Source organism: Aythya ferina, assembly GCF_964211825.1.
Source record: "Aythya ferina genome assembly, chromosome: 1".
NCBI classification, from domain to species: Eukaryota; Metazoa; Chordata; class Aves; order Anseriformes; family Anatidae; genus Aythya; species Aythya ferina.
Window position 1 is genome coordinate 201,627,890 of NC_140296.1, and position 27,688 is coordinate 201,655,577.

General features: G+C 35.2%; 1 protein-coding gene across 2 annotated transcripts in view; it reads right to left on the reverse strand.

Annotated features, from left to right (window-relative positions):
* CELF2 (CUGBP Elav-like family member 2) overlaps nucleotides 1–27,688 on the reverse strand; it is a 560,320-nt gene that overhangs the window by 442,349 nt on the left and 90,283 nt on the right. Inside the window, exons 2-4 of one of the 2 annotated variants that reach the window (XM_084506664.1) lie at nucleotides 6,125–6,167; nucleotides 5,363–5,398; nucleotides 2,492–2,656 (exon numbers count right to left, since the gene is read on the reverse strand). In XM_084506664.1, the coding sequence (XP_084362790.1) occupies nucleotides 2,492–2,586 (95 nt within the window). In that variant the 5' untranslated portion in view covers nucleotides 2,587–2,656; nucleotides 5,363–5,398; nucleotides 6,125–6,167. The remainder of the gene's footprint in view (nucleotides 1–2,491; nucleotides 2,657–5,362; nucleotides 5,399–6,124; nucleotides 6,168–27,688) is intronic. The other variant, XM_084506670.1, reaches the window with a different exon arrangement.

Consider the following 27,688-nt stretch of genomic DNA (forward strand, 5'->3'; position numbering starts at 1 on the left):
GTAATAATTTTGGAGGCATTTTTCTTTTAAGTAAGAAGCTCTCGAGAGCTCATAGGGAGGTCCTTACTGGAAAACTGCGAGTAGAGGTGATGAGAAATAGCACAAAATTAGGTAACATTTCATAAGCAAAGAATGCTAGTGCTATTCAGCACTACCCCAAAATCTTGACATTACACATATTACAAGCTCTATCTCATGACATGTGTTGAAGTAATATAAGATTCATATTCCAGGTTTGGCTTTACCTCCCAGCATCACCCTGTATATATTGTACTCCTCTAGCAACTTTAATTCAGAAGCCATGGCAAAAGGGAAACTGATGTACTAGAGGAGGAAACTAGAAAAATGAGAATGGCCATAATTAGCATTAGTATAAAATCATAGAATCATAGAATGCTTTGGATAGGAAAGGACCTTACAGATCATCTAGTTCCAATCCCCCTGCCATTGGCAGAGACACCTCCCACTAGGCTAAGTTGCTCAAAGCCCCATCCAACCTGACCTTAACTTTAACTTTAGTAACAGCAACCTGGAAACAGTGGATTTGATGACTGGAAGATACAAAAAGGCACAAGATGGAGATTTCAGATGTTGAAACTACTCTGAAGTTTGACTGGATCAGTACTAAGGTGCAATTTGCCTTAGAAAGCAAGAGAAAGCAGTTAGAGATGATTTCCAGGTACAGACATGAGAGATAACAGGGATTTGGCAGTATAATCTTTGAAGGGAGGTGAATAAGAGGAAGTGTCTGGAAGTCAATAACAAAGTTTTAGTATATGTAGTGCTTAGAAGTAAGTTACGAGTTACCAAGAAAAAATAACATCCACGTGACTGGATGCTAAAAATAAAGGCAGCATTTTTATAATAAGAACAATCTACACATTTAAGGAAATTATTTTTATTCCTTCAGAAATAGCACTAAAGTTTTTCCATATTGAAACATTGGGTAAAGCTGAAGTTTACGGCACAAATAGATGTAGAATGGCTGGGTTCATAGAAATTTTGAGAGCATGGGAGAAGTATGTTCCTAGCCAGCATCAAGAGGAGTGTGGACAGCAGGTTGAGAGAGGTGATCCTCCCCCTCTACTCAGCACTAGTGAGACAACACCTAGAATATTGTGGTCAGTTCTGGGCTCCCCAGTACAAGAGTGACATAGAAGTTCTAGAGAGGGTCCAGCATAGAGTCAAAAAGATGATTAAGAGATGGGAGCATCTGTTCTATGAGGAATGACTAAGTGAGTTGGGCCTGTTTAACCTAAAGAAGAGGAGATTGAGAGGCGATCTTACCAACCTCTATAAATATGTCAATAAATACTTTATTTATAAATAAATGTAAAGTGGATGGGGCCAAACTATTCTCAGTGGTGGCCAGTGACAGGACAAGGGGTAATTGGTATAAATTGAACCACAGGAAGTTTCTTTGCCATATGGGGAAGAACATTTATGGTTTGGGTGACAGAGCACTGGAACAGGCTGTCCAGAGAGGTTGTGGAGTCTCCTTCTTTGGAGATATTTAAAACCTACCTGGATGTGATCCTGTGTAATATGGTCTAGGTGACCCTGCTTGAGCAGGGAGGTTGGACTAGATGATCTCTGAAGGTCCCTTTCAACCTCAACCGTTCTGTGATTCTGTGATTCTGTGATATTCCATATACTGTAATACCATGTGGGCCCTCTACAGGGATTGCAGTCTGGTGAGGTCTCTGTTTTGTGTACAAAGCAATTGTATTTACGATATTTATTAGGGATAAGGACCCATCATTCCCTTCCCTTCCCTTCTTCAAGTCTAATGGTTGGCTGGTGGTATTTTCTATGTTTCTATTAATGTCTTTAAAATCAGCAAGCCTTTAAAGTTGTTTTTCTGATGACTCTTAAATTAGGATTGGATAATATTCTAGTCGGGGAATAGGCTTACTCATATTTATAAATGATTACACCATCATGCTATTGCAATTGATTTGCAGAGAGATGCTCCTCAGACTCAGGATGATGGGACTGATTTAAAAAGAGGGCACTGAGATGGCATTGTCTCTCTCCAAAACAACTCTCCTCTTTGTAAAGAGGTCACTCATTGTAAAGAAGGAAACGACTACCAAAAAATAAGGTGGCTACATGGACAAAATGAAATTATTTCCATTTTTCCTGGTTCCATTGAAGAGAAAAAGAACCTGAAATGGTGCCAAGAGGACATAATCCTCCCTGTAGAAATGCTAAAGTTTTTTATAGTGTTGTTTTCCCATGTGATGCTGAGACATTCACAGATCACAAGACAAAGTGGAAGAGTCACAGTTCCTTCATGATTCCAACAAAGACACACAAAGAGGATGCTGAAGTAAATTACAGTAAACATTGGATTGGGACCATAGATACAACCGAGGACCGTATCCTTAAACATCCATTGTGCTTAGGTCATCTCCTGAAAGCCTGTGTTCACTCCTTTCTGCCATTTGTTCACAAAACATATGATAAAGTTCACCACTTAGGTCCTTACCTTTCCAGAGAAAAGGAAGCCTTTTCTATATAGTTCATAGCCATGAGTTTAAACAAAATACGTCTCGGCTCCCAGTCAACAGGAATCAAATGCATCTTGACAATGCAGTTCCTACACTACTGTGTATCATCTTCTTGCTTTGGTGACTTTCCAGTATATTGGCAGCTGATGAAGAAATAGTGTTATTTCACAGCAGTAAATTTTGCTGTTTGATACCAAATGAAATTATACAATACACTGAAAAAGAATTGTGTCAAACTGGTTTCTTAATAGTTGCATATAATATTTTTCTATTTTTTGAAAGCAGTCTAGAAAATTGCCCAGGAAGTATTTCTAAGGAAAGATAAACAAAAAATCAAACAAACATTTCTATTTCTTGAAGGTAAGACAAATAGGTCTTACATACAATTTCTCTTACATACAATTTCTCTACAATTTCTCTAGCTTCAGATAAAACAAAAAATAACACCAGACAGACTGTACAGGGATATAAGCTCTCCTTCCTAACTAAATTGCCAATTGCATCACTCCTGAATAAAAAGACATCATTTTGATTATATTGCACACCTTTTAAATTTCTGAAAACCGATATTTTTGTCCCTGGACTTATGGAGTTAACCAAAATTTGACTTTAAAAGATTGTTTTTTCTGGGGGAAAGTCATTAATATGGGCCAGGGATACTTTTACTACAAACTTTCTTTTTTAGAAATATGTACACAGATACTCATTTCAAGAACATAAAAGGATAAGAGTAATAAGCACTTTTCCCCTCAAATGTCTGCTACTTCAGAAAGTTTTTATTAAAGAACAACATTGTTTATATGTCTTAAAAACAGAACTTCACTATTTCCAGCAAAGAAACAATATACAGAAAATTATCCTAGAGTCCAATATACAGAAAAATATCCCAGACCACTTGATTTAGCTCTGATACAATTTTTCCAACATCCCCCCAGAAAGTGTTGCTTTGGTGTTAAGACTTGAAACAAAATCAAGCCTAGAAAATTGAGGCTTGGTAACCTGTGCATAATTCAGTTTTTCAGAAACCCAGTGAAAAAAAAAAAAAAATCATGCTAGGAAATCATGCTTATACATAGAATGAAATTACCAAACACTTTCCTGCAATATTTGTCCTGAATGTTTTTAGACCAGTTTCCCATACTGGATATTTATATATGTATATGAAAATTTCCTTGGTTTATAGATTCTGAATTGGTGTTTTATTCTCTCCTAATCTCAGTTACATGTGTAGAAATCTGACCTTATCAAGTTATGAAGAGAAAAAAAAAGAACCACAAATCAGAATTACCTTGATATTTAAAATATTCTATAGAGTCATTCTGTCTTTACTAATTTCTAGCAATATAGCTAGGTGTGGATTTCCCAGAGCAGTGGAAGTAAAATTATGCACAGCTGCACACTTGGCATATAGGCTATGAAGATATAATTGGTAAAGCAAACAAACATAAAAAATATAGGAAAAATATGCAGGATTTGATAGTTTGATACTCAAAAACATATCTAATATATATTCAGGGTACAATTCCTAAGCAATAGAAGTGGCAAAACTTCCCTGGAGTTTCTTTTGTTCTGTGCTGCTGTTAATAACTGAATAATAATATATAACTGAATAAAGAGTTAATAACTGAAGCCATAATCCTCAAATCAGGTGCTTTGACACAGATTCCTGTGCCTATGCATGTTGAAATCACAGGGTTGCAGACAAATTTCTGCACCCCTGTTTGACTGCAGTTGAGATTGGCATGTTATACTGTTATCTCATGCAACTCTGAAAAGAAGCATATGCTCAAACATGTACATAAATACATGTAGTCTGAGATAAAACACTGATGCTGACCTCCATCCATGGAGGATTTTATATACAGGGAACAAAAATACAAGTGGAAAGGAATGGACTTAATTCATTCCAAAGATATCTGGACATGGTCTTGGGCAATCTACCCTATGTGGCCCTGCTGGAGCAAGGGCCTTGGACCAGGTGACCTCCAGAGGTCCCTTCCCACCTCAACCAGTCTGTGATTCTGTAATGATGAACATGGTATTGTTTTTCAGACTTTTGTGCAACATAGGAGTTTACACTTCATTTTAATTTCTTTCAGACTATGGAAGTGAGAGTTTTTCTTATATTAAGTGTTTGATGGAAGCAGTTGTGGAGCTTCTCAGTGCAACCACAGTGGCTTCTGGGGTTCCCTCTTCAGTGTTATCACTTATTGGGAGTCTAGGGTAATAATACTGCCACATTTGGGACTCATATGAAAGTTAAGTGACTGAATTTGGGCCACAAAGTGTTATCAGTTCCCTATCAAACTCTTAGAATGGGTGCTGGGATTTGCAGGCAAAGTAGGAGAAAGCAAAAAACAATGGCATGCATTTACAGAAATGTCATATTTTTAGCAAGGTGCCATTATGCTATCTAAGGAAATTAACTGTGATTTATAGCAACAAATAAATAAGACAAAGCTTGTTCAATATATCTCAGCATTAAGTATCTCCTGCATTAATCGTCTCCAAAGTCTGTTCCATTTGTTATCTAACAAGGTATGCTCCATTATATTTTTATCCAGTTCATTGCTTGATTCCATCTGTCCCTTCAAAATTAGCTTGTCTAATCAGAAAGCACATTTGCTGGTAGTTCATTTCACATGAAAAGGAGGTATTCTTGTTTACTGAGAAAGTAATTGGATTATAATTTTGAAAAGAAAGAAATATGAACTGTAATAAATTATTTCTTTAAAAATACATGTGAGCATGAAAACCAACAAACCCAAAACAAATTAAAAACCCTCATGAATGAAAAGATTATAAATAGAATATGCAACTGGAAAGAATCATTTATCATTGTAACTTACCTACTCCTTGTTATTCAGTTAAAAAGAGCTGAATATCTAAGAAAACAAGGAAAGATTTATGTATTTACTAAGTGATAGTCAAATAAATATTTAACTAGCTGTCATTTATCTTTTAACTTTTGAGCCCTTGTAAACAGTAATTAAACGTATACATAAATATATTTTTAATAGAAAGAAAAAGTATAATTTAACTCCAGTTTGGGTGTCCACTATTCCATTTCAGTTATTGATTAAATTGTGTTGACAAAGTTCTTGTGATCACAGGTCGACTATACTAAAGTTGTGTGCATTATCTCATTGCATGCATTTGTGCATGTTTAGGTGAAGGAGAGAGAATGCAGAAAGTGTGTTTAAAACTCTGGAAAACACATTTTGGATATTTACACTGTTGATCTACCATGAATTTTATTGTGTCCCGATATTTAAATTCATATAAATATAGGATTTTTTTTCCTATTATTTTTCTTTTGGTTAGTTAACTATTATTTTATTGATAAATTTGCTTTTTAGCTAAAGCAAGGAAAACAACAAGTATTAAACACAGCAGAAATAACTAAAAGGAATTACTACTTCAACAATTTCCTGAAAGAAGAAAAAACACATAGCAAAGAATGAGCAATATCAGAGTAAAGAAGATTATAGAAATTGGAAACAAGATCAAATAATTAAATTATAATCTTATAATTTTATTATAATCGTATATTTTAAAAAGTAGAAAAATAAAATAAATAATTTGAAAAAGAGGTAAAACTTGCCTCTTACCTGTTCAGCTGGTTAACACCTTGAGATCTTTCTATTTGTAGACCTAACAAAGAAAAGTACAAAATAAATTGTAATACACTGTATTATGTGAGAGGAATGTTTATAGATTTACAATGATTTAGCCTGATTTTATTTACTTGAAAATAATTCAGGTTTTCTTTGTTTCTGAATTGTATTTATGATAAAAAGTCAGCCTTTGATCCTTCATGTTTGGGGTCTGAAGTGATAACAATTTGGGATTAGAAGAACGCAGTTCTTATCTCATTTATTGTACACTTTAATCAGTTTGTATACTGAACTATAGTAGAGAGAGAATGATGAAGGTAATCACCAAAGACTGTATTGGCTTGGAATATGAGAGATTAAAGCAAAACACACCTGTCTCACCAAAGATGGGAGTGAAATACCAAATTATCCACATAGGTGTGTCAGTAAAAGGAAGTGTGCACATAGAAAATGGTAGAATAGTCATTAAAAAAAATTGTCAAGAAAAAGATTCTTAGCACTTCCATAAAGCACAGTGTTAAAGCATATGTAAAGTGTAACGTGTAATTTTTCTCAACATTTTCAAAAAATCTATTTTCATGCTCCAAACGAGGCTTATAAGTGAGCAATATGAAATCAGCAGTTTCTAAATGCAATTTAGTAGTCAGTGGTTCTACTCCAAATTTAGGAAGCAAAAGTTTAACATGCTGCCAATATCGCAAGATTCAAAAAAGCAATGTAAAATGATAGGACTGGGTTTTATTTCTTTCATTCACTGATGTATATGTAGCTACTGAGGACCATAGCTGTAATTCAGGTACTAAGCAGGCCTTGCCTGTGCAAGCTGCATGGAATAGAAAGTATTGATATACTCAGTAATTTGTAATGTTGCTGTCTCTGTGGTGACTTGGTTGATGCCTCATTGCAGAAAATGAGCCTGAGAACTGGAGTCCTGATTAAACCTGAGACAATGGGTACATATATATATGTATCAAAGAATATTTCCTCCATAATGTAGAGAATAAATCACATTTGGGTAGGAATGACACTGAAAATAACTGTTGTCCAGTGAATACACAATATTTAAAATGGATTATTTTCTTTTGTTAACGTAATTGCAAAGTAACACTGCACCTGCTCTCCAAATTCATATCAGAGGAGAAAGGAATTTGATAGTGATGTGCAGTATCTCAGGCTGTCCCAGTCATAAGCTATGGGGTTCTGATTAAGGACAAGAGCATAATCCTACTTGAATATACATTCAGCTAAGTGATAGGGATAAGAAGCCCCAAGATGTGGACAAAGTAAACTATGAACAGTTGCACAAATATTTGGAGCTTTGTTATTTGAGATAAAATGATCCAGCCTGAAAACAGTAAAAAACAAAAGTAGAAGTACTAAGGATTTTCTTTGGACATTTCTAGTACTCTGCTTCTTCTTAAAATACAGTTAGCATGATATTGGCCTAAACCAGTTGTTTCCACTTTTTGCAGGCTGAATCTGGAAGGAAAAGACCATATAAGCACTAAAAGAAATTTAGCTTATTTGAAACCCAATACTTGGGTAAAAAATACAGAATAGGTAATATTAACCTCAAAATTATCGGCCTATAATATTTCTTAGACTGGCTTAAAATTACTACTTTTTGTCTGTATATGCACTGTTATGTCCTGAAAGGCTCATAAAATGAAATTAGATATGTTGACATTAAAGTTCTCAAGCTTCTTATTCCCTTTGACATTAGTAGTTTGATTTGTATCTGGAATCATGACCTTGTAACAAATTTAATGCTGTTAAGTTAACTCTACTGCTTCCATCTTCTGTCATTACTGCTCAAGTTCTATTTGCATTTGGTCAGGGAAACACTTATGTAAAATACACCCACACATCACAGTATGTATTTAGGTAAAATATAAAGATCTGTTGGGAATGAAGGCAACTCTTACTCATCCCACATAAGGCTACAAAGAAGTGAGAAGGTAAGTTACTTTCGGTGTCATGCCAGTGAGTTGTTTCTTCCTTTATTAATTGAGCAAACCATGGACCAAAAGGTCCATTTTTCTACTCCCAGAGGCTGTTCACTTTGTGTGTATTAAATTCTGACCATTCCCATTTGCCTCATCATAATTTAGGAAAAAATTCTTCACAGAAAGAGTGGTTTTGCATTGTAACAGGTTGCCCACGGAGTTGGTGGAGTCACCGTCCTTGGTGGTGTTTAAGGAAAGGTTGGGTGTGGTGCTTAGGGAAATGGTTTAGTGGGTGATACTGGTGGTAGGGGGATGTTTGGACCAGGTGACCTTGGAGATCTATTCCAGCCTTAATGATTCTATGATCTCTGTCTGGTATGTCCTGTCACCTAAGATCCCCTTCATTATCTGCCTATAAAGAACCAGATCATCAAATGGGCACTTCAGTACAACCTTAATGGAAGTTGAACTGAGCTAAATAAAATAAAATAAAATAAAATAAAATAAAATAAAATAAAATAAAATAAAATAAAATAAAATAAAATAAAATAAAATAAAATAAAATAAAATAAAATAAAAACACATAAAAAAGAAAAAAGAAAAAAAAGCTTCTTTTGAGGGTAGTACACATTTTTGACAGACTCACATCAGAAACTAGATGAGAACATCATTTACATTATTGAAAAATTTATATTATTTTATAAATTAATTATATATTTTGTACATATTATATAGTTACTATATTATATATATATATACACACACATATGCATGTATATATATATATGCACAAACAAACAACCCTGGACAATACAGGGCTCTTAAATTCTTTAGAACAGCACCTCTAATGTAAATTGACCTGCATGCTTATTACACTCAACAAAAATTGTTTTTATTTTTCTGGATGGAGTGTTTTCTTTGAAAAAAATTAATTAAATCTGTAACTCACACTGTGAGTATTCTCCATGTGATTCTGAAGTTTTAGACTCTTTTAAAACAAAATTTAAACCATTTTAATTTGGCTTAGCTTTGTAAAGTATGTGTATTTGTATTTCTGAATAAATGTGAGACAAGCAAGTATTACAGGACTGAGACTAAATGCTCTTAATCATTTTTGGTTTCCTGATTTGTCTTTTTGAAGCTTGCTACTCTTTCTATAACTAGAAAATCCAACTTTTGGTTAGTCTGTCTTAGTTTAGGAAAGGTCAAGCTTTTGCTCAGAACTGGATGAGGCCAATGGTCTGGGACGAAAAAGCAACATGTTATTGTAAAATATAATTTTTCCAATAACAAATCAGGACCTTTAAAGACATAAAGCTTGGGGCTATAATGTACCTCCCTATAGCCTCTACCATACCAGTGAATCTTATAATATTTCCATTCCCACACCTCCTTCTTTAACAATCTATTTTTGCTTCAGGTAAGTTTTAAGTCTTTCTTTTGCAGCACTAAGAGCTACATGCGGTTCAGAGACATAACTGGTTAGTGAGCCTGGGCTACAGATATTTGCATATAATGCTTTGGCGTGGGCACCTTATTAATTAGTAATTGAATATTGTATGTACTAATATTCATTAATAAATGAAATCCCTTTCGTTCCAAATAAGAGTTCCTACATGTGAGAGGCATTACATCAACACAGTGGTTATTCCATCTGAATTTCTCTGGTTACTTTCTTTGTATGTTAAAGTTCACTATTTGCAATCTTCAATGCAATTCAGTCATTAAATCACATAATTCATAGAATCCCCCCCCACTCCCCCCCCCAAAAAAAAAAAAAAAAAAAAAAAGAATAGGATGGGAGATGGGAGGGAGGAACCTCTGGAAGTCATCTAGTCTGGGGCTCATATGATGTTGTTCACTGTAAATGTCAGTTCTTTGATAAACTTCCACTGAGTGCAACACTAAGTACATTCCTACCTCTTGTAAACACAAAGTAAAATGTATTAAACCATCCCAATGTTGATTTAAGACTATATGCTCTGGTTTGCAAATGGAATAAGAGTAAAGCTTGCAGAAGGTCATATAACATGTGTCAGCTGACAAGATGCGTGTCAGCTGACTGTAGTTGCTGAAGCACTTCCAGTTGTGTAAGCACATCTATAACATGCACCTAGGGAGTCTGAAGATGAGCTCTCAGGCTATATATAAGCAACTTTATAGCTCTAAAAATTGATAGCAGTTAAAGGTTAAGCAACTACAATTATGGTGATATAGTCCTGTATACTTTACTTAACTAATTGAATTTGGTTAATTTAACAATTTCAACACCTTGAGAGAAAAATAAAATATGCTTTGTTGTTTGGCATTGTATTGGCACCAGAAACAGCTTATATATTCTCCGTTCCATATTAACTGGGGTATGTTTTGGATGCAACTGCTGTTAACATTTAGGTATTTTTTTTTCTGGAAAGCTCTGTTTGCTTGACTGGAACTTTAGTAAGATGTCTTTGCTCACTCACAAGTGAAACCACATGAGGTTCAGAAAATTAAGTAATGTTAAAATATTTTTATTGCATTTTTTTTTTTTCTGTAAAAAAAAAATATTTCTCAGGTGCAAAAGTGAGAGACAGAAATGCTCAAGACTATTTCAGATTAAAAGCATACACACTGGATTCACAAAATCGGATTGTTTTGCCTGTAACTAGAAGGCTGGAGAGCAAAATCTCATTAAGATTGGTATATGGAAATATCTTTACAAGCCATGTATATCCATGAGTAGGTTAATTTAAGTGTCTGGGAAATAAGATGGCTTTTCAAATATCTGTCTGACAGTGTTGGATTCAGAAATACAAACTAGGACGAACTCAAAACATGATACTCAGAAATAAATCTGTCTGGAAAGTAATGTTATAAAGAAATGAATCTACATTCTAGGAAGACTGATTTTTAAAAACTGTTCTGATCTGCCCATGACTTGGCAACATGCATTTATCCCTGGCATTCTTGTGGATTTGGATCTAGTGCATGTGTTCTCACATGGCACCTCTGAAAATCTAATTTGCATAAAGTGATGTTTGCATAAGGTGTTTAAAAGATTTGTCAACAGGAGGAATATTACTGCTGAAAGAATATTCAAAAGCTTAAACTCTCATGCAATGTATTCCATAAAATCAGACTTACATGGTCATAAAATTAAAGCATATCTTCTCAGTGTTTATGTGCACTAGCAACTAGTAGATACAATTTTTGAAACTTGTTTGGTTTCATATCTATAATGTTTTTCTATATATATTATCTGCCTTATAGGTTTCCGAACCTTCTGAATACTATATAACTGCATACATGAATAGAAGGGAAGGGAGACAGAAATTATCCTTGATGTGTGTTGCCAGCCTTAGGTTTGTCCTTAAACCTAAGAGAAAAACAAAATAAGACTAGTTTCTGATGATTTATATTTTGGACTGCTATCTCATAGGTGTTTATCTGATAATTCATCTGAAAGTTAAAGAATAGACTCATTGAATGAAACTCTAAGTAGTTAAACGTTCTGTGTCCTATCATAAGATCACACTGGTCTTGATCAGATACTGAAAGAAACATAGATGTAAGAATTCATTTATACAGTTATTAATTCAAACTTAGAATATGAATTCAAAAATTGACACAGGCTGTTACTATGAAGATACCCAGCATTCAAAGTATGCTGTTTTTATTCTGAATCAGTAGTGAATGCATAGCACACAAACAAAATTCAGAAGAAGAGTCAAAATTATTGCAAATTAAACCTGTTTTTCATTAACTTTGTCGTGCATAGATTCAGGTAGCTCTGAACATGGCAGTCATTGTAGTCCATTCAAAAAATAATAATGCAAAAAATTTCCATGACTTCAATAGAGTCCCTGTTGTATTAGTAAGTGATCTCTCCAGTGGTCAAAATAATATCCGCAAATTCCCATGAATTTTAACCCAAAACGTGGCAGCCTGGCATGATTAAAAGCTTCAAATTCTCAGAGAGCAACATGATTAAGGCAGAACTGCAGTCTTGAGTGGCACCTCACTGGTTTCATTTCCCAGTATTGTTATTTTCCAAGGTAATATTTGATTTACAAGAAAAATGCTTTTAAGTCACACAGTAAGTCTTACAATGTATCCACAAGTATAAAATCCTCAAATTGCCTTCATTTGTCAAATGCTAAAGCCGTACCTGAGATTATTCAGTGGCAGAGTAGGATTCTAATGATGGCAGCAGGAAGGAGGGAGGCTAGATTTATAGAGGTTTTAGAGGCTATACTTCTCTCCTCGCTTGTCCTCCTCCTGACTCCCTTTAATTCAGTACTTTGACCACAGCAATTCAGTTAAGCTTCATTATATGGCACAGATGGCTCATAAGTCCAGTCACCCTGATTTTATTGAAAACTGTCTCATGATAGTAATTTGAACTGACTTTAAATTCCAAATTATTAGAGAAGATGATGAAATACCAAGCCTCAACTTTAACCCATCTTTTAACTTGTGGTACAACTTCTTGTCCAAACTTTTATGTTCTGCCTTTGCTTACACTATAGTTATATTCATTTTGATATTTTTGGATGTGTACAGCTAAAGATCAAATACAGAGAATGAAGGTTTTTATTTATTTTATTTTTATTTTTTGAACAGAAATAACAATACACACTGTCTGGATTATGAATAAATGTGAACAATACATTACAAGTAGGTGATTACCCATGCTAATGTCCTCTATTTTTGCTTATCTAACACAAACCCAAGTTATCAGATATTGTCATTAAGAAAACTTTGGTGGTCTTATTTGGGTTTTGATCATGAAACTGTAACAGTGCATGTCATGCTATCATTTAAATCAGTGCTATGCAGCAGCTGCAGACTGCTAGCTGCAAAGACCTGATTTTCCTGGATAAACTAAGTATCGTTTGTAATAGTTAACTTCATTTTGTAAAGAAACTCTCTCAAGTACAGTCAAGGTTTTGTCTACCATTTGCTTGTAGAGTCTGGATCAGATCCTTAAATCAGAGCCAAATGTGAATAAAAGCATTAAATTCTTGGGCAATAAATCCTCAATGATCTGCATTACTCAAAGACGAGACCTGCTGGAACATCTTTATAACATTCTTTTTCCTTCCTTCTCCTCATCTCCTCATGTGCAACATATTGCAGTAATCAATTAACGTGATAGAATATTTCTGCTCTGAGACCTTCTTGTAACTCCCATATGGTCAGAATTCCGTCTTAATAGCTCCTTTTTTTTTTTTTTTTTTTTATCTCAGAGAAAATGGACTCATTCTGTGCATTAGTGATGATGGAAAAATAAAAAATAAACCCAAGTTTTCAGAGGGGACTGGATATTTTCAGTCTCTTGGTTTTGGGTTTAAAAATTTTTGAAAAGCCTGGTAGTCAGAAAAGAATGAGCATAATTTCCCTGAAAGCAGTCCATTTAAACAGGGAAAGAAGAAATGGAGGTACCCAGTGTGATTTGTAAGCATGGAACTTATTGTTCCTCTTTAGAACAAGCATATAGGCAAAAATCTTGATCTCTTGATCTTTTTTAAATGATTTATCACTGTCTTTTTTTTTAATTATTATTTCATTTTTTTGCTTTTATAACTCAAAATACTTTGATTCAACTGTAACAAAGCAGAAAATTCTGTTTTATAGTGTGAGTAATACCAAGTACTTGGCTAATGCAAAGAAAGAACAGTTGCTGGCCTAGTGTCTCTTTCTGCTGTTATCTGCTCTTTGGTGGGGTTTAGATGTGTTGAAAAGAGTCATAATTTGAAGTTTGTTTAAGTGCCCTCACAATACTTGAAAAATTTGAAGCAACCAAGGAATTCCCAGATGTCTACACTCTGCAACCAATAACACCAAAACTCCCTGATCTCATCCCAGGAAAATTCACCTTTGACAATTCTATTAGTTTTATAATAAAATTTATTACAAACACACAAGAAAACTCCCATTTCCACTTTTTTTTTTTTTTTAAGTACAATATTAAATTAACATTCACATGTCTTATTTTTTAAATACCTGACAAGAAAATATGATGCAATTCATAGTGCTCTTTCAAAACAAACATGGGGGAAGTGGAGAAATTGCTTGGTCCATGTCTGTTCCAGCAGAGGGTAGCAGTACACCACCACACTCCCATAGTAAAAGAAAAGTTTCACAGTAATGTTTGTGGCTTGTGTCTTGAAAAGAAGAATACACTATGCAGATAAATATGCTTTGGAGATGAGATGGGAATTGGGTAATGTAATCCCCAAATCATTTGGGGATCACAGTGACCTTGCTCAATCCACTCAATCTCCATCTCTCTTTCATCTAAAATATTGATTCCATAATTACCATCAGCTGACGACTGCAGACCATAATACTTCTGAGTATAATAATCTGTAAGAATGAACACTAGGTTAGCTGAAATACAGGGTTCTCTACTGATTAACTAGTAACACCAGCACTATTAACTTCATCAATAACAGCAACTTGCTTACTTTACTTGGTAACTCGGTTAAACTCTAGAGGATGAAATGAGCCACATTTGGTAGGGTGAGCTACATTTGCAATTCCATGGTACAGTGCTAGATTCCTTTTCCTGAGTCAGGTTTTGCTACTGTGGTGGCAGAGTATTCTTCAAAATTTGAAATTCTTTGCTGTCTCTTCAGTAGAGAGTGGATTTCTCTGATACTTTCTGGGACTTATTCTTAGTATTTATTTATTTTCAGTAGAAACCAAGTAGGCAATTATACATAGACCAGCAAAAGGAGTAGGGTGGGTTTTACCCTTTGCAATTCTTTTACAATCTGGTTGAAAGAATAAGTAGGAATTTGTACATCCTATTTTAAGTTACTCCAGTGGAAGTATTTTAACACGTTGTCAGACTCCAGACCTTCCAGATTCAAGGCTTTATATTTTTTTGGATGTGAAGAAATGTTTCATTGAAAGAAGTAAGCAGTGCATAACAGGAAGACTAGTCTTTCATTATGCAAAAAATGAAAAAATATTTCTATACAGAGCATGATTTATTTAATGAGCATTCATTTTCCCTTAAGAATTTAAACCAAAGGATTATGAGGTCAAGAAGAACTTGAAGATCAAAAGCCATTCATGATCAAGCTCTCAGTATAGACTTAAATAAATAAAAACATTTGAATAACATTTTTATAATAGTAATCTAAGTAGCTTATGTTAACTTCTCTAGTAACCAAAGCCAAACATAATTTTCATAATTTTCATGTCTTTCAGAAGACATTATTTAAAATACCTACAATATAGAGGCAGTGTTCTGGAACAGCTTTCTATTAAGAGAAAAGAAGCTGGATATGATGCCAAGAACTTTAGGTAAGGAAGGATGTGTTGCCTCTTAAAAATAAATGAGTTCTTCAAGAAATTATTTAAATTGAACCATTGTCACTCAGAACCATTGTCAATAATAAATCCTTACTACTACCTTAGTAGGTTTCAAAGAGTTTAAAATCTATAACAACATCCCATTTGTCATAAAGAGATCTAGAGTGCAATCATTGAAGTTAGATTCTTGAATAACTCACTGTGGAACTAGTAGATGCTAGGTACCTAAGTATATTTGAGGAAGTAGAACTTGTGCCCTTTTACCTTTTCAGCGGTTGTTAGAGCTAAGAATTGGGTTCAGTTCTTCCACAGCACTTTTCATTGATTAGTCTCTCATTGAAAAGTCTTTGGAAAGTCTCTAGAAACCTTCAACAGTACTGACCAGAAGGTGCTATAGTTGCAATAGGGAGATTTTGTGTAAGGAAGGACAGGACAAAAATCACATCAGCCTAGAAACACTAGTGCTTCCAGATGCTCAATTTTCAATGATTCATTTTTCTTTTTTAATGAGATCTCCAGTTACCAGATGAACAAGCTTTCCAAAATCTAGGAATATTTCAGCTGTGTTTTCTAACCTGTAAGTAGCTTTCTCCATAATTTCTTATAACATATTTCCCCAGCTATTCCTACAGAAGGTGATGTGCTTTTCAGTAGAGTGCAAGTAATTAACTAGCATAAAGTGATGAAAAAAAAAAAAAGGCCAGGGTGATCAGAAGCTCTAAAACATCACTTGGTTATCGTTGGGACTATTTTATGTATCAGTTTAGAGGGAATGCATTTTCTACAGCTAGAGAAACAACTGTCCTTAAAACACCTCCCCCCTTTGGCTACTGTTGAAAGGGATGAAAATGTAAGGATGAAAATGCATTAATCACTGAGTTTTCTGCTAGCAAAGAGAGCTCATTTCCCCTGAGAGTGGGAAGCTGTTGGAGATAGATGAGCCATACTCAATACTCCTTTACTTCCCAGCTTGCTACAGCAAGCCCCAATAAATGAAAAACATTCATGGAGTTAACTGGGAGAAATGTCTTTTGGCTATTGGCATCCTTCAAGCATCTGATAGGACAAGGGCCAAAACTCAAAAATATATGCAAGCATGTTAGTCAAGCTGGAAACAAATTTGCTCTCCATATTGATTTCACCCCACAGGATTAATAGGTTTTATTAGGCTACAGTTCCAGCTCTGTCATTCACATTAAATCATTGGGTGACTGTTCTGGAGGACAATATACATATGATGACTGCCTCCTGTCAGGAGGTATCTCCTGGGGACACAAATGGCACAGATTATCTCTGCAAGTGTATGTCCACTGGCAGATGAGCACTTTTAGACACTTTCTTCATTCCCTGTTTTGGGGAGAGATTTGCATAGAGGGGATGAAGGTAGCTGCTACATGAGATGTTTTGCATGAGAGAAGTGAAACAGAGGGGATAACATTTGCAAGTGCAATAGTAGTGGGAGGATATGTTTATATCTATGTGTGTTGGAAGAAAGGTAGAGTGACCTTTGAGGCAGTTTTGAATCCCTTTGAACAAAGATTGCAGCGTTGTTATTCTAGAATGGCCCACCTACACTTTTGAATCCTTCCCTAATGGCTAATTGAAAACCTTGTAGTAAAATGTGATTCTAGAATAAGCTGGACAATAAGACAGAAAGGAATTATTTAAAACTCTGGTTTTAATGGAATAAAATATCTGGGAAAGATGGAGAGTTTCTTGAGGAGGATCAGCTTCTCTCAGAGTAGAATAGATTTAAAATCTGTTTCACTGGTACAACTCTGAAAATCCACGATTGAATACTCTAGCCTTGAGAAGTTACAATACATCATAAGAAAAAGGTGAGTCAACATGTAATGTTTCAATTATAGGGATCTCAAGAGTACACAGGTGGTGTAATAAGTAAGGTCATGGTCTTTCCATCAGCAGTATCCCTGCTATTTCTGCAGTTGCTATGAATGGGAAACAATAATACTTATGATTGTGAAAAGACCAAAGTTCGGAGCAGATTGATCTAATGTTCTGAGAGGTAAATAGATAAAGATTTGTTATGTAACGAGTGGCTATGGTTTATCTCTCAGGTTTATCTCCATGTGATCATTGCCCAGACCAACGGGGGTGATCGATATATGCAACACTAGGTAACAACATTTAAAATATTTTCCCTGTCTCCGAGCACATTAATATTTCAAACAAGTGTCTTTTAAACCCAGAATGGTATTTATTTATATTTAATTCTAGACTGGTTTATGAAAGATCAACAAATTGGATTGGTTCCCAGTATGAGCACCCACCAAACTTGCTAGATTACGCCCAGAACTGGGACTCTGTGGAGCTAAGCTATTCCTAGCTTTGTCAACATGTAGCTGTACTCTATGCACATTTAGGCTATTTTCCCACATCTGTATTGCATTTTCCCAGCTTTTTTTCCCCACTTTGCTTGGTCCATTTAGACACAGTTCCAACAGACTTGCACTATCTCTCTTCTTTCTCTGGTGTTGTGACGTTGGCCTGAACACTAGTGTTCAGAGTCCCAGTAGACTATTTAATTTAGGAAAGAAAAAATATTGTAAGTTCAGGTGCTTCTTTGATTTCTTTAGCTCAAATGAATCCTTTACTAATGACTTGCTGACCTACACAATATAATAACAAATGTTACACATATTAGTGATGTGATAGAGTTCTTTATGACACAAAGCTTATTCAGGAGTGGAAAGATTGTGCTCCAATGGAATAGGAATGTAACTTTCAAGGACTCTAAAATAAAAGGAGCTCCTAAAGTAGAAATTTGAAAGAAAGGTAGGAACAGACTGAGAAAAGAAGAGATAGTGTTCATTTTCCATTCCTATCTCAGTCACCTTTATTTCCTAAGCACTGAGAAATTCCAAAAAGAAAATCACTGATAACTCTGAAATTTAGACTCCTCTAAATACCAACATTAAAGGAACACAAGTTCAATCCAGATGAAAGTAGCTCATCAAAGAATGCTGCATTGGTGGTTTATTCAATCAGTTTAAATATATCTTTCTTTAGGGGTTGTTTTCTTCAAGCAGGAGAGATGCATACTGTCAACGACCATTCATCCAACATAATGATATATTTTATCTTTTGCTGAACTCTTTCTGCATCTCTTAACTCAAACAATGTACTAGCAAGTTGTTTGAAGTGGAATCTATACTTTCTTGTTGGTGCTTTCACAGAGAGCTTCTGGAACACGACCGCTCCATTTCTTTAGTGGACATAACACATGGACAAACTACTCACAGAAGGCTTGCAGTCAGTCATGCAACAACCTCAAGGAAAAGCCAAAACTCTCATTACTATTTGGTCATATTCAGAACTGTAAATATAAGACAAACAGAAATTTCTGACTCCGTGTGTCTAGCAAATGTAGTTGGCCCATAACTGTAGGGTATTTTTAATGGGTTCAGATACAACATCTATCACTTAGGTGGATCACTGAAAACATATATTTGATATACATTACTACTAAAAGAGTCTTAGCTTTCTATTTTCTGATCTTATGTCTTAAAATTACTAAATTTAATGTTGTAATTGTTTTTTTTTTTTTTTTTTTTTTTTTTCTTCTTTGCATTTTAATATTTTATCTTCATTTAAAATGCAATGAAATGAGTCACTGTGATTTATACAGTAAGCTAATAGTATTGTCAGATCAATTTGGTGTCCTCTTACCTCTAAGGCTCTTCTCTAGTAAATTATCAAATGAGAGTACATTTAATCACCTATTTAAAGCTAGTAGTGTATTCTGAGAGTTAATTACTATTATATCATAATTCAGAGCAGATTAAAAAAATAACATTTTGTAATCATTGATCTTCTATACCACCCAAATCCCAAATATTCTTAATTATGCATAAAGCTAGACATGGCTAATGCAACTATTTGGCACTATCAGGTCTTGCAGCAATAATGCTACTCTTCCCCTGTCTTGCCTGTTGCAGAAGGGAAGCAAACTCTTTCATTCTGTGAAAAATAGGCATCAAAACTCAGAGAAAACCAATAGAGATGGTGTTGTCCAACTTTATCTACTTGTCATTAAGATTTTTGAAATGAGACAAAAAAGTTGAATTTCTTTTGACATATTCTAAATCATTACTGATTTGTTGACACTCACATGGTTGCTTTGGTGGCAACAGAGGAAAATTTTCAAAGTGGTTGTCAGACAAGAGGAAGATGTATTTGTGAGTGGAAGAGACAAAGGGGAAAATAGATTTACAGAATTTACAGAAAGTTGCTTTCTTTTATTTTTTTTTTCTTAGTATATATTTGTTTATTTTAGAAATGTCATATGCATGAAAGAAATGGAAGAGGCAAATGTATGCATACACACATTAAATTTCACTTTTATATTTCTTTTCCAGGGATACCTTCTTCATCACAGGGGTGTTAATTTCATCTGAATTATAGCTATAGACATAACCTACATATTTAAGCATTGAAAACAGAGGTAGCAACACAGTCACACAATAGTCTATTTTCTATTTGAATCAAAAATATAAGTGCTTCTCCTTTAAAGGAGACCTTGTTATCTTGATAAAGAAAACTAATGAGGTGGCCTTTCTAGGGCTAGTCACATAATAGCCATGGTGACAAGGACCTCTATCAAGAAATAAAGCAGAAGATAAATGAGATTTTTCTAATATCCATTTCACCCATTGTTCATAAGTGTCACACGATACCACTCCTATTTATCATGAGACAGTAGATACTGGGCACAATTTTGTAAAGAACATCTAAACTGCAGCATTGTTTTATTAACAACATTTAAATTTCTTTACCCCTTCCTGTTATTTTTCTAATTTCAAATTTTATTTATTTATTTATTTATTTAGTGGACCTGAAAGAAATTACATTGGATGTCCACATAACATTTTACAGTGAAATGCCAGTTTCTGTCCTCTGGCCTGAATACTTGTTCCATCTATCACAAGAAAGAGGCTATTAGACTTAGAGCTCCTTTTGTTGGCTTTTCAGCTTTCTTTCTTTTATAACTTATTTTTAATAAAACAGTCAAATTCTAATGTGCTTTTCAGTTTGACCTGGTATTCTGTAAAGAAATCTTCCTCACACTGTACACCCCCAACCAGAATGTACATAGGAAGCCGTCCTTCTTCAGAGACAGTTTTGTGAAGATGGGGAATCTGGCCTATCATTCTAAGTGTCCCCAGTGGGTTCCCATTTTCAGCTTGGAAATATCAGGACTTCATAGGTAGGCTTGGATCTAGTTTGTAACAAAGACACTTAGAAAAGGCATTAGCTATCACAATGACCTGCAATAATGAGGGGCTGAACTCTATTTCTCAGGATGTATCTTTCAGACACTGGTCTCATGGAACTAGTTTCCTTTCGTGTTCAGAGCCTGTAAGTCTTTGTTTCTCCACTACTCCTGTATGATATGATAATGCACAGTGGTTCCCAGGGGAGACAGTTAAAGTATATCCATTTTTCCCCACACTAAAACATCTCATTTCACAGAGTTGCTGAATCATAGGATGGTTGAGGCTGGAAGGGACTGCTGATTATCTCATCCAACCTTCCTGTTCAGAGCCTGGTCACCTACAGCAGTTGCTCAGGACCATATTCATTTGGGGTCTGACTATCTGTGAGGATGGAGACACCACAACTCTCTGGGCAGCCTGTTCCAGTGTTCTGTGACATTCACTGTAAACAAACAAAAAAACAAAAACACAAACAAACAAACACATACTTATGTTTAAACTGAATTTCCTGTATTTCAGCTTGTGCCCATTGACTCTTATCACTGGGCAGAACAGAGAAGTGCCTAGCTCCCTCCAGGTTGAACAGTCCCAGCTTTCTCCTCATATGAGAGATAATCCAGTCACTTAGTCATCTTCATGACGACTAAGGGCTCACACCAGTATATCCATGTCTGCCTTGTATTGGGGAAGGCAAAGCTGGGCAGTACTCTGGCTAATGCAGGAAACCATTAGAGTTTCTTCTTGACATTGGAGTTGCTACTTGACATTGATTCTTGGATAGTAGAAGGAGATTATGTAAAGGAGTCTTAGACTACTATGGCAGTTGAAACTGAAAACCTTTGATGGATCATGTGCACAGGAAATGCTATTGAAAACATAGTCCAATTCACACTTTCCTCTAGTAAGAACATTCATAAAATATTTTCTGAACACTGATAGAACCATCTGAAGGTCCTGGACAAGATCCAGTGTTATGTTTATATGTCCTCTAAGATCTAAGAATTCAAAGAAAAGTGTAGCCTTCCACACAAGGCAAATATAGAATATTTAAACTGTTATAGGTTAAGATATATGAACTGCCTGAAACAGTGAACTGGAAAACTAAATATCACAATCTTTAATTAATCTGTTGAAGTGAGAAAGTTATCTTGATACATCAATGTCAATGATGCTATTTTATCACTGGTCATTTTGGTGGATGGAAATGGCTTGATAATAGTAATGAAACTCACTGTGTGTCAAAGGAAGAGTAGTTCCAGTGAATAAAATGTTCAGAAAAAGAAATTCAGAAGCAAGGAAGGTAGAAAGAAAGGGATGATGAGAACTAAGAGGAACCAAACGAAAAGGATTTGTCTAGAGTGTAATGTAGTAACAGCAGTTAAACTGTCAATTACTACATTATGCCAGATTTGCCCCTTGGTCTCTCTGTAGAGAGTGATAACGAAAGGAAGGTGCAGTGCAGAACAGGGAGTATTTTTGTCCCAGTATGTTGAACCAATTTCAACATTTGATTAATTCTTCTCTTCAGAATTGGCATACTTCGCCCCTGGGACTTTTCCAAACCCCTGACACCTTGCAGCAAATACTGTCTATCCTTCTGCTGCAACTAAATGCCTGGAAAAATTGAAGGCAAAAAATGTTGCTATTTTATAGGATGAAAGGGTATGTACAATCTGTGCTGCTTTACTGCTATATGGTCACCTTTAGGGTGTCAGGCAGGCTAGCCAACTATCAGCAAACTATTTTCCACATAATTTGAGAGGAAGGGAAAAAATCTAGCCATGGATATTGGCATAGATCCTCTCTCATAAAACTGCCACTGAATCTTTAATGTCCAGGGAGAACACCTGGAAAAGCCTGTGCTCAAGTCACTGACTTGCAAATTGGATCTCTGATCTAGCTATCGTGGTTGATTTGTGTGTCTCTATTTCCCTAGAATGGGAATTAAAGATTTCTGTTTCCCACTTCTACTGTGTTACCTGTTTAAAGATGTAAGCTCTTGGCATTTAAAGGTGGAAAATATTTTGCCTAAGTAAAACATAGATAATAACAACAGTAATAGCTGTCCCTCAGGCAGCGTTTTTCATCTGCAGATCTTAATATATTGTGCAAAGTATCATTATTCTGATTTTCTAAAAGCAGAAATTGAGGCACAGGTAGGGAAAATTAGATGCCCAAGGTCATGATAGGAAAATCAGTCTGATTGTCCAAGTCTCATATTTCTGTGCTTTGTCCCACAATGATGCCTTTCTGGGACACGTGGAGTAATAGTGATGATAATGAGCACACAGATGCCTCCCTTGAAAGGTCTGATCCCATACCTGCCTTCATGGAATTTAATTTATATGCCTTGGAATGACGAAGGGCTGAGTCAATATAGCATTAATGTAGTATCCTGATGACTGTTATCTTCAGAGACATTTTACCCCATTTTTCTGGAGAAACATGTCTTTGAAAGGAAAGCAGTCACAATAGAGGTAAGTGTCGCCTTTTAAATTATGATCAAAGCTGAAATGCACTGTAAAGTTACCAGGAGACCTACATATTGTTTTACAGACTGTACTTAATAAATCTATTATTTCATATATGGTATTTCTAACCTGTAAGTTAGTGTGTTAGGTCAAGAATAGATGAATTGGCTTATTTTTCCTCTTGGGACATGAAATGTAGCACAGGACAATGATGCAGTCCAGTTGCAAATTCTTGCTTCTGATTTTGATGTACAGAAGGTCATAAGCAAGTCAACAAGAGTGATATTTAATTTCATTTATTTCATTTCAATAAATGAAATAATAACATTTATTTCCCTACCTAATGGGCTTTCTGTGAAAATAAATGAAGTATAGGTTTCATAGAAACTCAAGCGCTAATGAACTGGAGACAACGAAACATAAAAGTCAGTGGGACATCTCTTTTCTCTGAGTTGGGAACACCTTCACTTTACATGTTTCATGATAGATACTTGTCTAATCTGGTGGAGACTCTACCCCTTTCCTTGCTAACTTTTTCCAATGCTTTGCTTTGCTGCTTCCAATGTCTAATATGAATCTTCTTGTTGTGGTGTAAGCCTGTGATACCTTGTTGTGTACTTTGCATTAGCAGGAAAAATGTTATTCCTCTTCTGCTTCAAATATTTAGGCTAAATAAACCCAGATCTCATAAACTTTCATCACAGGGCAAATTTTTTAGACATATTCATTACCACTCTTTGGGATCTTTCCAGATCTAAAACTCGCCAAAGAACCACAACTTTTTGAGATATTATACTGGACTTTGATGTGCTTTTTATCCCTCTGGGTTATGAGATGTCTGCGGTTTCAGTAAATATAGTCTTTACTACCTTGTTGAGGTTTCAGTGGAGACTCTCACAATCTGTGAGCTGAACTTCCTAGAAACTCTGCTTGCTACCTACTTCTTATTTGATAACAAACCACTGTTGATGAATTACTCAGACAGTTTTGCAGTTTCTCTCTTCCAATCTTCCTTGTGAGAACATCATGAAAGACGATGGCAAAAACTACAAAAAAAAAAATCATTAAAAATAAAAATCATAAAAAATCATAAAAATAATTTGTACTAAAAAGTCAAATGGTCTGCTTTTCAGATTCTTATTCTGTCCCCAGATCTTCCCACTCCAGTGGGTGGTATATTTCACACATATATTTCACACAAATTGTGTTTGGTAAAATTAGTTTGACATTTTAAACTACCTAGAAAGGTGTGTTTGCATTAAATACTTCCTAGAATATAGCAATGTATTGTAGGTATTGTCTTCAGCAGCTGGGTCTTGTAGTTCATTCAGAGTGTTCAGGAGGAGAAAAAAAGGAGGGGTGAGATGAGAGTGAGAGAGCAAGAGGTTTTACCATTGACCTGTGATAAAGTGGGTGGGGAAAATGATGATGAAAAGCACATCTGGAGCTAATTTAGGAGAAAAAGTTAGAAGTTGCTTAGTTTTCCTGAAAAACATTATATAAAAGGTAGTGAGCAACAAATAATATGCTAAAAGAAAGACTGTGATTACCAATAAAGAAGTAAGCCTGAGAAGCTATGGTTGGTAAATATGTGAAGTATGTGGAGTTCCAGGTAGTGTCTAAAATTGTGAATCACAATTCTACAGGAGTAAGAAGAATTTCACGTGCAGTTTAAGTCTCTTTGAATTTGTTTTCTTTAATAAATGTATTATATAAAACATCTTCTGAACACTTACAGTGCAAAGCAAGCATTCTACTGCATATACCTTTATTTTAGGGGGGTGTTGAACACAAAATACGTAACAAAAGTTTGTAATATTATTGGATATGTGGCTGGGAAATGTTCAAATATTATGTTAGATGTCATATAACAGACATATGGAATAAGAGAGTGGTTTAGATCTTATTTCCAGGCAAAAACATTGGCAACTAAAGTTTTTTTGCAAATTGCTGAAAACTGTTTGGAAAGCCTCTTCCCCGTCATAATTAAAAATACATCATGTCATGAGTTGAAAATTATATTAGCCATTAAAAACAAATCAAGATATTTAGGTATTATGTTTTGTTACCCAGTGAGACTTTTATAACTTTCATGCCAATCACCAAGAGATAACACAAAAAAGCAATATTTGCTCCTAGCCTATACAATTTTTAGTGGTTTATGGCTAAATATAAAATAAAAAGTTGCCTTTTGTAGCACTATTGAAATATATTCATCATAACAATGTCAGAGGAACCAATTTCTGAAAATCCTGTTTGCTATTTGTATGTCTTGAATTACAAAGCATACTAGCTAACCATTTCAGACCACCCTTAGGTTGCACAGACTTCTGAGCACAGAAGAAATATTGTTATTATTTACATGTGCAATATGGCTTGAAGGGATCTCTTAGCAGGGCAGACAAGCTCCAGGCTACCATGGTGGGGCTGCTATAGCATCCAAATGATCACTGTAAGGCTACCTCTTATGTATCTATGCTATATGGTAGTCTACACTAAAAGCACTGTGTGATTTCTGCTGCAATCACAAGGTAGATGGGAGTTAACAGTCTTTCAGGGTGTACTGTTGGTGACATAAAGCACTGTACATTGATATTTCAAGGTGAAGAAACACTTCTAGAAGGCTGGCTGGAGAATATTTACTGTTATTGACACGAGATACTTGTACCCGTGGGTGACTCACTGGGATTTGTACCAATGATGATCAGAACAGAAAACTGCACCAACAGGAGGTAACAAGACAAAGCTCCCTGTCTGTTGTGCCACATCCTCACTCTTAAAACTCTCTAAAGCTTAGTGTAGGAAAGCTTAGTGTAGGACTTATTTACATTCATTCAGTTGATTAAACAAATATGCACAAGAGGGAAAAAAATGAAAACAGCATTCAGATGGAATATTGCTTGAGATCATCATGCAAGGCATATTGAGACATATTGCAAGATGCCTATTAGAATGCAATAAGACAAAAAACTCTTTCTACAGAGTTCGGCATTGATTGCATTTTCCAAACTGTTAAAAGAAAATAATGTAATACTAAAGATATAAGCAAGTAACACTGCTAATTCTCAAGGTTTTATCAAGTCTTACAATATTTATTTATTTATTTTTCCCTAGCTTAATGACTTATGTGACTTGAAAAGAATATCTGTTTTCATTTCTTTATGGCTATGGGAAAATCCTTTTCCCACCCCAAAGAACTTTAGAACTCTAATATTTCAGGAACTGGGCAGGAAGCAAAAAGCTCACAGACAAAAAGACTTTTGAAAGAACTTATTGGAGTGAACTCATGATTTTTTATTGTTTGGAGTCAGCAATATGGGGAGGTATTGTGCACTTTTTCAGAACTTAGGAACTGTTTCTTTCTGTACTGACCTTAGTGATTTTATAAGCTGCTATTTCTGAAGCTGCTAATAAAACATTATCCCAAAACCACAGGTTAACAAGTTTTAAAGCTCTGCTGTAATTACAGTCTTGGGGTTCTGTTTCTCTGAAAATGTTACCTAATTTTGCCTTAAAAGAGTTAGGGTGGAAACCACAGTGCTAGTGTTTGGGTAGGCAGTGCAGCAGCTGTGATGCAGCTTGTGTCTCTGGTGTGGAAGAGTCTGAAGTCTCCCAAGACCAATAGAGTTAGTAGAGTGGTCACAGGGAGAGCCTAACAACCTGAAATCTGCTATGCATGGTTACATGGATGTTGTGAGGCTTTAATTAACACTTGTAATGCATCCTGAGGTCCTCAGATGACAAGGTTTACAGAACTCCAAATGACTGTTATTATATCCCCTCTGTGTTTGTTGTGGCAGATAGCCAACAACAAGAAATGTTCAACCAAAACCAGGCATTTGTCCCAAAACCTTTGTTATTTCTAGGCTACTGCTGGAAAAAAAGGTGGATCTGTATCCAATTTGGAGAGTGTAAATTACAAGTGGCTTTGTTGAGATTCCTCTGTACTTTTGAGCATGATATATGCAGCCAACAGCAAGCTGTCTTGTTGCCTGAGTATACTTATTACCCAGCTAAATCAGAGAACTGGTGGCAAACTCTAATATTTGACTAAAACCCATCTATCTGTGACACTTCTTTGATAGAGAGTACCATAAACAAATCATTTCCTCCATCTGCAACTTTGCTATTTTTGAAAACAGTGTTCATCTTGTCAGACCTCAGCCTATATGTTGAAAATAAACCCCAAACAAAATAAAACCCTCTCAAAACAATGCACTCTAGTTCACATTCTGTTCTTTCCTGGGAAAAGTTGAGCTATGAATTGCAGATCTCCATCACAGATTTTAAGGCCTGATTTGAAAGTGCCCAGATACTTTTGTGATGACAATAGCATTAGAATATCTGCAGAAGAGATGCTTCCATTTTAGGTGCACCTACATGTGTATGCACACAAAGAATATACACAAAGAATTTTCTGGCAAAAGAAGTGTTTAACATTTGACAACTTTTTAACTGACATGCTCAGGAAGATTTTGTTATGAAGGACAGATAAAACCCATTGCTAAGTTTCCAGTTAACTACACTATAGATACAGGCAAAATGACCAGTATCAGCAAGATTAGGTTTTGTGCACCTTGACACATCAGTAACTTGTAT